We start from the raw sequence: 12,003 nt of genomic DNA, 5'->3' as shown, positions 1-12,003 counted from the left end.
GGAACCGCTGATTAAAAACACATCACAAACAGTCTCACGCATGGATGAGTACACTCAGGGCACTACTCGTAGGCGGAGATGTTTTAAATAGTTGGGTTTTAGTAAAAATGCAAACAATCGGACAAAACCGACTTTGATTATACTGCACGAGTTTTGTGCAAGTTTGTAAAGTGATGTTCTGATATAGTTTTTAAGATTTTTTTCAGCATTCAGTGATATTATTACAGTGTTTACATTGTATTTTTAAGAAATACTGATTAAGCTGAATAAGCAGTGCATGTTTGTGGATAAGTGTCTGCCTATGACTGATTCCAACCTACTTTGCTAATTATTTTAAGAGGGTAGTAGTTAATCAAACACTTTGGGTCTATAGCTGGTGTTGGTTTAATGATAATTTAGGAAGTTCCATGTTGTCAAGAAATGCAGGAATAACCGAGGTACGGTGACAATCTTCAGAGCGATATAGTTTTTATGGAAACTGTAGGAAATCTGGTTGTTGTTTTTGCTGTTAAATGTGGACCCGATTACTTTAATTCATGAAGAATGTTCACCTTTATGGATTCTTTGTTCACCATGACGGCATGCGAGAAAAACACATCTTTATGAGTTCAAGGTAACACACAGTGAATACTTTATGTAGAAATTCTGAGAGTGAAATATCACTTTAATATGACGTTAGATATTAACGTTAGTGATTAGTTAGGGAAAATCCAATCCCCCTCCCCCATGTAAAGCTGTTAAGAGTGGACGCAATATCAGACTGGAGACGGAAACTGAGTGTAACGAGCTGGTAGTTCTGTCTCATATCGGGCGATGAGATGGCAGACGACAATTAGTTTTAGTTCTGCATGCTTATTCTGAGCTTTGAAAACACTTTTTGACATGGTCTTTTTTATTTCCTCTGTGACTATTTGAATGGAAGAAGCTCAATACCCTGTGAGTAACAGGAAATTTGTCCTGACCCAGGTGAGAACAAATTGACCTGAACAAGTAGTCCTAGTTTGATAATGATATATTATGCAAGTGAAACACATGTATAAGGACTAAGGAACACTCTCTGCCTTCCCTCTTTTTTGTTAGCATAACACTGAGCAGTAGTCTTATTCAGCTACGATGTGTCACACTTTCCATATGCTAATTACATTTAATGTTTAACCGTCATATTGCAAAGCTTCTCTGGTACATTTGATAGGAGTCCTGTTTAAACCGCCTTGCACTGTACAATCAACAACACTATTTCCAAGCAATATAGCAATAACTTGTGATTACTATGTTTTGCAGCTTGTCAACAGGAAGACAAAGCCGTATTCCCTGTACGGTGTATGTTCAACATGTCTTCTGTCTTCTGAGACTGCCATTCACTCTGCAGAACTAGATCCACTCATTGCTATCCTCGGGGACTGTGTGTGTGTGTGTGTGTGTTGCTCCCCCACCATACTTTAGCTGACAAAGGGGGATGCCTTGAAGACTTTTTTTTTTTTTGCCTGTCCAAAAACAAAGCGAGGGAAGACATAGAGCACAAAACCTATTTTCCCCATTTTCTCTGGGCAATTACACAGATAAAGCTTGGAAAATTGGTGTTTTTTTTTCTTTGAAATGCAGGCAGAAATGGTGTTAAAACAGAGCAAAGAGATTGTGAGAAATGGCTTATTGTTGCCATTTCTTCTGTGTTTGATTTGCAAAGCTTTGTGCGCGACTGCTGAACAGTCAGAAAAGCGTTAACAGCGTACTCTGTGTGTACGCAAATGTAAGAAGGGGAAGAGAAATTCTGCCTATCATGTTTAATTGAACATATGTTTATTTATTTGTCAAGGGTCTTTCTTCACTTGCATTCATGTTTGGCTCTGGTGCTTTGCTCTCGTGTTTATGGTACTACAGTGTTTGAGCTGTGTATGATATTCTGGCAGGGGAATGGTCACAGCACTACAGAGCGGGGTTTGAATGCCCAATTAGACGGGGGAATTGAGGATAGAGACATCTTCTCCACACTAAAGTCCTCTGAAGCAAGATTTACAACTATTATTTTTCCCACTAGCGCCAAGCTGCCTCAGCCTCCATTTCCCTGCAGGCGAGAGTTGTTCTGATAAAGAAAAGGACCCCGGAAAATAAAGAAGTTTCCAAACAGTGGCTCACAGATTAATAACACAGATGGAGGGTTACTCCCCAGCCATGTATACTGTGTTGATTGGGCACAGAAAAGGCAAAATGGCTGCCTTCTGTTTCATTTGTGAGACAAATCATTCAATGGGGCGGCTGCACTATTGAATATGCAAATGGTGCCATTATCCCTGCATGGCTCTGCGGCGGACAGCTGAGGGATCTTGTTGGTGCACGCTTGGTTGGTGGTGTTTTATAAGATGGAGGTACAATTGTCTATTAATCACTCAAGCTGAGTGAGGGAATGCTAACACCAGTTGTATTACTTGGAGAACAATGCTTTTCCCAATAATGGCAAGACAGATTATGTTTACATTTACAATCACACAGCGTGGTCCCCCTCCCAGGGTGTCAAAAAACACTGCTTGGTCAGTGCCCTACTATTGTAGTGATTGCAGGGGCACTGTTTGGCGTCCACGGACTTCAATGTAAAGCCATGCCCATTATCATTAGATGCTCAAACAATAGATGTAGTTTAAGACGCCTGAATGTCTGCTCAGGGTGGATGGTGTCAATCAAGCATCGGACTTTGACCCACGAGAGCAGTGATGACAACAAACATCCGTTGTGGCGTTTGCCACTCAAAGTTGTGTGTCTTGTTTTGTTTTTTAGCTACAAACAGATGTCTTTGTACCACTCTAAGCCAGGTGTTTTTAAGCAGCATTGGTTGTCTTTTCCTAACCATAATTAAGACGTTTTATTGCCTCAAACTTATTGCCAACTCAAAGCAGGGTGTTTTGTAGTGACAGATTTGGATGAGTGGTTTGGGCCAACCAACGCGTTCTTATTGATGCATTGCTTTTCCCCTACCCTGATTGGAAGGTAGCTGTCAAAGTGACTTTTCAATCACAAAGTATCCACTATGGTTGGGCAATGTCTATCAAATTGACACTTTTCAAAGTGAATCATCCGAATGGACAATGACATTGCCCGAACCAGCACGAACCTGCAAACTTCCAAGTTTATGACGTGCGTAGCACAACTGTCAGGACTGAGACAAGGAAATAGACAGTTAGGAGAGTTAGCACAGCAGTGCTCTGCAAGGTGTGTGTGAGTTTTAAATCCTTATGATGGTGGGGACAAACTTCTGTCTATCTGGCAGATAAATCAGAATTACTATTTTGGAAGCACGCGGTAGCCATGCCCTTAAGCATACCCTGCTTTATTGTCTGTTAAACTAAATGGGATCATAATTTACAACCTGAGAATCATTCTGCATTTAAGGGAACTTGGAACTAGAGATTGAGATCAAAGACTAATTAGACAAAAGTGTTTAGTGAGGTAACAAATCAAGTAAGAAGTCCGGTCATTTTCTCATAGACTTCTATACAATCAGATCTCTGATGCAAACAGTGGAATCGCCCCTATTGGACATTAGAAAGAATGCAGGTTTAAGATACATCTGCATTGGCTTCTCTTTGCAGACCTGTAGATTGTAGGAATTTCTTTGACAATCTCCAAACCTGCTTGAAAAGAAAGGACACAGTTTGAGACAGGGATGGCGTGGGATAAGGGCCCTGGCTAAGACCTAAACCCAAAACAACATAGTCCAACCACTACATGACAGCAGCGCACTCCCTTAAAAGCTTTACTGACAATCTCAGTGTTGACTGACAGCAGCCTTTGCCACAGCCTAGCCAGAAGCAATCGATCAAAAAGAAAACCTTCCTAATCAGACATCAATTACTAAATTTACTGGAAGAGATCTCTAGAGTAGATTAGCTGCAAAGAGTGCATGGATACACAGGAGACTAGTTTTATCTATAAATCAGACACAGTGCGTAATGAATACGTATTACTCGGCAGCTTGCTATAATCAAAAACTTTGACAGCAAGCATTTATTAAATCTAGCAATTACTGATTTCTCTATTGACATTGCAGTCTTGAGATGAGCATACAAATAATGTGATGATTATATTCAACGCATATGTGACAATAACATAATTGGCCATGTGCATGATGCACTTTATTTGAATTCCACCATGAAATTTAGTGAGACCCGGCTGATAATTACATGTCTCACTGCTAAAACCACTGGATCTAATTTTGCACTCTTGTCTCCAGCTTAAGAAAGCTCTCCCTCTGCAACCCCCTCCCTTCTGATCATCCTTTTTAATTGCACTTTGCACACCCCAAAGGAAATAAAAACTGAAAAAGTCTGTGAATAAATCATGTCTTCCCCAAACTTGGGGCCCCTTTTGATCTTTTGACTCCTTGTATCCTTCAGTGGCCCCAGGGGTTCACCCTGACTTCTGATGTGTCTTACGCAGCAATCCGCAGTAGCCTCAAGAGCACTTACTCTGGGGTATGACGCAGACTAAATCAAAGTGAATCATCCAGAGCTAATGTTACTACAGACGGACACTTGAAAAGATCTGTCCACGATGTCCACTATCAACACCATAAGGTCTTTCTGCTGAGTAAGTATCTCCTTCCCTTTGACTTTCTGCTTTTATTGTATTGCTGTCACTCTTCCGCACCACAGGCGGCCACTCTCTGCTATCCAAATAACACATCAGAAAACCTCACTTCTGAGGTCTGAAGCTAACAATTACCTGAGCTTCCAGTCCCAGTCTCCCAGCACACCACAGATGCCTATTCACATTTAAGTGCCTTGTAACAACAGCTATTATTCCAAGATGATTCAAGAAGGCAGGGTAGTTGGAAGTCAAAGAAGTAAAGGTGTCTTCATCAAAAGACAGTCATCATACTGCGACGAAAAGTCAAGTGTACCCAATTTGACGGAGAAAAAAAAAAGAGAGTGAAAACAAAAAAGAGCAAAGCACAGAACGAATAAAGCGATAAGCTGTTATTGTTTCTCGTACAATTCCTTTTTTTATCACCTTGGTCTGGGATGTTGGATTTAGTTCATACTGGGATACCAATTGGTAAAGGACATTGCACGTATATTGCCCTGTTCCTGTAAAGGCAACCATCTGCCGAAAGGGGAGGGAGGGGGGTCATCTTTCAAGGTGAAGACGACAGGCTGGCACAGATGCTGCCAGGCTTTTGTTAAGTTTTATTTCACCCCCTGTCCACTCTTGTTTGGCAAGTACATTTACAATTGGCAGCATCATTTAGTTTGCTCTGTTTATGCTGGGCCCTTGCACTGAAATGTCTGACACTTCAGGAAGACAAGAATCAAGCAAGGAAATGCAAATTCCTGCAAGCCTGGGATTTTTTCGACTCATTTTATAAGATACGCATAGAGAAAAATTAATACCTAACAAAAGCACCAAGGTAGAATTGTGCTCTGTGTATTTACAACAAAGATAATTTGAATTTTTTTGCTATGCAAATTGTGTTTTTGCAAAGTACTTAAGAACAGAAGTTCTCTTTGAGAAAAAGTAAAAATTCCACAGTGACAAAGAAAACCAATGGGTGCACGGTGAAGCTATTCTAAAAGCCAGGTCTAATTTAGATGGATTTGAGCTGGCACAGGTTCATGGCCACCATCCAACAACACTTAAGGGACAGACTAAGGATGACACTGGAATACTTATTTCCTGTCAGCGAGAAAGAATGCATGACAAAGAGTCGGATGAACTTGCTCTTACCTTTGAGGTCCAGGTTGCGGGCTCCATTGGAGTGCTGCGTCACGGTGCGTGAGTCAATCTTAAGCGTATGTACGTTGTTGGCGTCCCGGGACACCACCACGTTGTGCCACTGGTTGTCATTGAGCGGCTTGTCGGAGTTGCCCTTCATCAGCGACGGCCCGTTGCCGAGATCAAAGACATAGTGGACGTATCTGCAAAGAATAGAAAGATCGAGTGTGAGCGTGTTTGCAGTAGCTATTCTTGAAGGAAAGTAAATAAATTAATTTCTGAAAATGGAGACAATCAACGCCAAGGCATGTTTTCTCTCAATGACAAGTGCTAATAACAAGCCAACAACCTCCGATTGTTCTGATAAAGTGAAGTGCTCTCCTATTTCATCTCTAATGTCTCCCTCCTGTTCTCCATCTCAGAATATGCTTTTGATGTAAATCATGCCACCAGTTTATTTGCTGCACATGAGGCCTGGGATTTATTTTTTCATCACTGGTTCGACATGTAAATATAGAAACCTGTTTTGTCTAAAAGCCCCCTTTTGCCCAAAGGCAGACGAGGTGGCACAGTTCCCCCTTTCTCACAAATATGGCTGCCTTTTGTGTTTTGGGTAAAGGCTATTGTGGCCATTTTATTCAAGGTATGTTGGCTGTTTTTTCTACCTTGAATCCAATTCCTTTATGTAGCCTCTTGTCTTTGTGTGGCAGAGGCAGCTCAGGCTTTTGTGTTGTAACAGTGCTCACTATAGAGCACAAGAGGAAGAGAGATACACACACTAAAGCCTCTTTTTGATACTCTAATTATGAACAGCTTTTAGGGTGATACAATTCACAATTCGAAGCAGTTTATTTCTGGGGTGTGCGCTAGCGTCTAGCTTATAGAAAATTGGCCGGTCAGAGGAATGCATTGTGGTCAAAATTATGCATTTACAGTTATCAGTTAATGGATTGTAAAATAAACACCCAAGAGGGAAGTTTGAGAAAAAAATAGACATGAATGTTTCTCCACTTTCTGGTTCCCAGCGGTCTTTGCAGCTTTCAGCTGAGCTTTTAAGACGACTGATTATGATTACTTGCGCTAAAGTCACTTTCATGCAGCCAGCCCTGATTCATAGCAGCATTAAATGACTCACTGATCTGCGTTAACTTTGAGAGAAAAAAAAGCTATGATTCAACCCATATTTTGTTTTATTGCCAAGAACACGCTTCTAAATGTTTTGACTTGGGTGGTGATCAATTGACAATTCACTAGATTCCTCAGTGAATTTCACACAATATACAAATGGGTTGGATTTAGCAGGAAATGGGAGTAAATGGTCTGCTTTACCGAAGGAAACCAAAGGTACAGATCACGCTTTCAGTAGCCTCTCTGTCATTACCCTAAATTTGTGCTAAATTTAGGACCTTTTGTCTATTTTGCAAGTGTTGGTGTTGCTTTTTGTGGTTGGCTTTGGACGGTGGTGGCATGTGGCTGAGTCACCCATCAGGATGAGCTAATTAGCCAACCAGTCTGGAAACTCTCCTTCTGCCTACTTCTAATAAGCTAGCTGCTAGGTAGCCAAGTCAAGGTTTTTAATGTAAACATTAGTTAACATCGGAGAAAAGATGGAGAAGAATGAGGACCAGCTGAACTAGCATCCTGCTAGCTTTTGTACTGGGGTTTAGACAATGAATTGGGTGACCTCCATACCAGTACCGGTACCGATATATCATGGAACTGTAATAGAGAACCCTAGAAATAAGTCCCTCAAACCCAGAAATCAGTTAGCATTTAAGCACCTGCAGTTTCTTTGTCTGGAACTCAATTGATTTTTTGGTTGGATGCCTGAAACAAACTCTGTGGTTAACACAAGCTTAACAGACATTTAAGTTTCGTTTTGCAACATACAATACGTCAGTACATACTTTGAACCTTTATGTGTCTTGAAAAAAGTCAGTTGCTAAAAATAGCTACCTGAGACTGGTGATTGATTGACATGGGACTCACCCCTTCACCAGTTCCACGACAATAAAGTCACTCCCGTCTCCAGAGTTGAAAAGCATCAGGCCGTCTGGCGTGGTGGTTTTAAACTGAAAGAAGAGGTGCATGGAGGCGTAAGCTTGTAACGTGGCTAAAGCTAAATAGCTGCCTTTCGTTCGAAACGTCACCGGATCTGCAATGATGTGGCGCATGCCGAAGCGGGCGTTCAGTTCGCAGTAGGAGATGTCGCCATTTTTGCACTGGTCTAGGTAGGGCACCCCATTGAAGGTCAGACCCTGGAGGTGGCCGATGAAGTTTGAGGGCACCACGGAGATGAAGCGCCGCTCAGTCATGATGCCGGTCTCTATGTTGTGGAACTCGAGACGCGTGTGGGCACCAGTCATCTGGCCTGGAATGGGAAAGGATACATAGAACACAGCATTAGACAAGTGGCAAAACATCCACTGCAATCTCCTCCTTTAGGCTGCAGAAGGCATGCTGGGGAAATGTGAAGGATTATGTCACACTGTTACACTGACAGGATTATAACCAGTTTAAAAGGACACATTTCAAATGTTTTAATGCAACAAAGGTTCACCCTTTACAACTTGAGCAAATTTTTTGATTTATTTGAAAAGCATGGGGAAAAGGCGATGAGCAACATATGAAGACAGACCCCAAAAATTAGCAAGAAATTAGTAACAAAATTACCTGAAAATCAGTAACAAAAAAAAAAAAAAACAAAACAAGGCAAACAAGACTTGGAAAAGTGTTTAAAAACTATATTAATTCTATAACATAATTTTAAATGTAGAAATGATAATTATAAAAAAAAAAGCTCTTTCAATATCTTTTTTCCCCTAGACATTTTTTCTACATTTCTTGCTAAATTACTCTTTACCTTTTTCCCCATGTTTTTGAAAGAAATCACACCAATTTGCTCAAGATTTGAAGGTTTCAGTACTTGTGAAAGGCACTGAAAGATGAAAAGTGATGTTGCTCCAATTTTCAAAGGGTTAAACTTCAAGAGATTCGTACTTTCTGTTGAAATTGTGTATCAAACTTAATCATGGATCCATTTCATTGTAAAGAAATGCAAATAAACACTGATTTACTGTGTCTGATTTAGTAATTAAATGTTAAGCACATATTATATGCTTCTGGCATTTCTTTATTATGCTGATTAGATCTTTAAATTGATTTCAGTTGCTTTAAAAAACAGTGTGATCAGTGTGTGGTTTTACTGTATAGGTTCACAAGGGTAGAGCCTATTTGCCTAACCTGCTGTGAAGGATATTATACAAGCATAACACTGCAGAAAATTTCTTGTTACTACTCTACATGCCACAATTTATATTGTGTTTACTGGGAGATGTGGAGTAATGAGCTTGGCAAGCTGCCGATTTAAATGCCTTCCCTGCTGAAGCCTGGCCAGCCTCGCAAGGACTCCCTGGGTGCTTTGGTCTTTTCTTCTCTCCTGTGAACCAGTTTGTGAACCAGGCAGAACTTCACAGGGTCATTCTTTGCTTCTGGCCTCAGCGTGCCCACTCTCTTCCCTTCATCTCGCTCACACCTTTCTCTCTCCTCTTCTCTCGTCCTTTGCCCTGCCATCCTTTTTCGCCTGAGGCCACAATACCGTGAGTGCCCGTGACTCCACCTCGTCTCTTGACCTTTTATCCTTCTCTTGCTATTTTCTTTAGACGTTGGCAGAACCTGTACCTCCATACTTTGTACACAGTTGCTCACACTGTTGGTAAATGCTAGAAAAACTTGAAGTCCAGCCTTTAAACCCCTGTGAAATCTGAGCATATTGCTTATTTCTTTCAAATACATGGGGAAAAGGCAGTGAGTAATGAAAGAAGAAATGACCCAAAAAATTGCAAGAAATTAGTAAAAAGTGGGTGAAAATTATCTGAAAATTAAAAATACCACAACAAGGAAATGAACCTGAAAAAAAGTGCTTAACAATTTGGTAACATAATTTTAAACATGTAATCATGATAATTGTATAATATTTAATATTTTATAATACCCTTTCTTTCTCTAGCTTTTTAAAATTATTTTCTAAATCTTCTAATCTTGCAATCATAGAACATTTCTTACCAAGTCGGTTATTGCCCTTTTTCCCATGTTTATTGAAAGAAATGCACCATGCCTACATATGAAAGATATCTGGAAAACATCAGCACAAAAAATGGATGTAGCTCCAGGTTTTAAAGGGTTAAATGAGACATAGGTGGGGGAAAATTTGGACCATATTATGGTTTACTCCCCAACGAAGCACATAATTTTAATCTTAGCAATGACATTTGCAGATAAACACCTTTTAGCTCTTATACCACCTTCCCTAGATATCAGTTTAATAGTAAATGAAAGAATCATATGCCACCTCCGTCTCTAATTTATTATCAGCGTAATTAGTCACCTTCGCTTTCAAATGAGTTGTTAATGACAAATGGCAAAACAGTTGACTCTATGTGGGTGGATAGTGGAGTCATACTTGTGGATTTGTGACTACATATCCTTCACTGCCTCTCATCCCATATTAATCCCTCTGTGTCACAAACACAACTAACCTTCCACTGTGACATTATCCACAGACAGCTGCAGGCTCTTGCCTCGTCGCACCACCTTCACCGTGTGCCACTCATTGTCGTTCAGCTTCTGCCCCGCGAACAGCGTCTCGGGTCCTTTGCCTGTAGCAGTGGGGGGGGGGGGGGGGTCAAATCACAAACAGCACAGCAGGGAATGCTGTGCGTGCCTACTCATGCACCCACACACAGTTCACACACAGTGGGTGACAGTGCCAGTGGAGAAAACCTGCATGTTTGCGAGACACATTCACACTATAGATTCTCCTGGTATAGTGGAAATGAAAGGAATCAAATATCCGGCCTGACAGACTGTAAAATCGAATGTCTTCTCAAAAGCTTGCAGTGTTGCAGCAGGATGTCGTCAAAGGCAGTGGGAAAAATAAGTCGTAACCAGTTGAGGGAGTCGATTAGAACAGGCAGCTGACGATGAGTGGAGATGCTGGGTTACAAATGTTACACTGAGTCTTGTTAAGAAGTCTCTGGGTGGATGAAACCAGACGGTTTAACCACTTATACACCAAACTGCTTTCCTCCTTCCAGGGTTCCCACACATATTCATTGACAAAATTTAAAAACTTTTCCATGACTTTTGAATTTGACCCACAAGGAAATAAATAAATAATTTAAAAGAAAGTAAAACTACCACCTTGCTGTTTTTATTCCTCCATGAACCAGCCAAGTTGCAGTTACAGTTTATAGCCATGTCTGTGAAAACATAGATGTTTCACACAACATCAACAGATGGACACCCCAGATTAGCGTCCCCAATTCAGTGTCTGACCAAATGTTTCCCCTTCTGTTCCTGAAATATGATGTTGCGCAATGGCAAGAAAAGTGTTTCTGCAGAAAATGATGATGTCATAGCCAAGTTGACTGTTGAACTTTTGAATCTAAAAAGACATTGCTTCTTCATTTTACTGGACATTTGTGTGAAATTCTGTCATAATTAGCGTATGAATTCTTGATTTATGGCCAAAGACAGGTTTCCTGAGGTCACAGTGACCTTGACCTTGACCACCAATTACAATTAGTTCATTTTCAAATCGAACAAATTCAAATTGAACATTGATGCCAAAGAAGGCCTTAAGGGAATGAATTCATTCCCTTCAGGCCTTCTTGAAAAATTCACAAGAATGAGACAAACGCATGGAAACTGTGACCTTGACCTTTGACCACCAACATCTAATCAGTTCATCCTTGAGACTAAGTGGACGTCTGTGTCAAATTCGAAGAAAAAAACTTCCCTAAAGGTGTTTTTGATGAATCACGTTTACAAGAATGAGATCAGCGAGGTCACAATGACCTTGACCTTTGACCAATCAAAGAAGTTTCTAATTGAGGAATTTCCTCTAGGCATGCTTGATTTATCAGGATTTTTGCCCCAATCACCCAGCATTTTTCGATCATATCAGATTTAAACTCTATTGTAACATCATTTCTGCTGCCTGACATACATGAGGGCAGAGACAGAACACGGGCAAAAAATGAAAAACAAAACACAAAACATCAAACACTGACTCACAGATAGATTTACCATGACGTTACATTAAGTGGAAGGCTATCTATTGAAAATGACCGTAACTATTTTGTTACAGGCAACAAAATTCCATGCATTCCCCAAAACTTTCAGTGATTTTTTTTGCTTATTCCATTACATTTCCAGGTTCTTAACAACCGTGGGAACCCTGCCCTTTGCACTCCCGATTCCCTTCTACTTCCCTTTCTTGCTGTTGTTTTGCCTCTA

At 40.6% G+C, this 12,003-nt stretch overlaps 1 protein-coding gene across 1 annotated transcript in view; it reads right to left on the bottom strand.

The window, feature by feature from the left end:
• The window catches only part of nrxn2b (neurexin 2b), a 742,597-nt gene that overhangs the window by 386,420 nt on the left and 344,174 nt on the right, over positions 1–12,003 (bottom strand). The window contains exons 11-13 of the mRNA XM_042512007.1: positions 10,242–10,361; positions 7,693–8,074; positions 5,716–5,906 (exon numbers count right to left, since the gene is read on the bottom strand). Of these exons, the coding sequence (XP_042367941.1) occupies positions 5,716–5,906; positions 7,693–8,074; positions 10,242–10,361 (693 nt within the window). The remainder of the gene's footprint in view (positions 1–5,715; positions 5,907–7,692; positions 8,075–10,241; positions 10,362–12,003) is intronic.

Source organism: Plectropomus leopardus, chromosome 23 (genome assembly GCF_008729295.1).
Source record: "Plectropomus leopardus isolate mb chromosome 23, YSFRI_Pleo_2.0, whole genome shotgun sequence".
NCBI classification, from domain to species: Eukaryota; Metazoa; Chordata; class Actinopteri; order Perciformes; family Serranidae; genus Plectropomus; species Plectropomus leopardus.
Note: the sequence above shows the minus strand (reverse complement) of the source record. Positions and strands in the feature narration are given on the sequence as shown.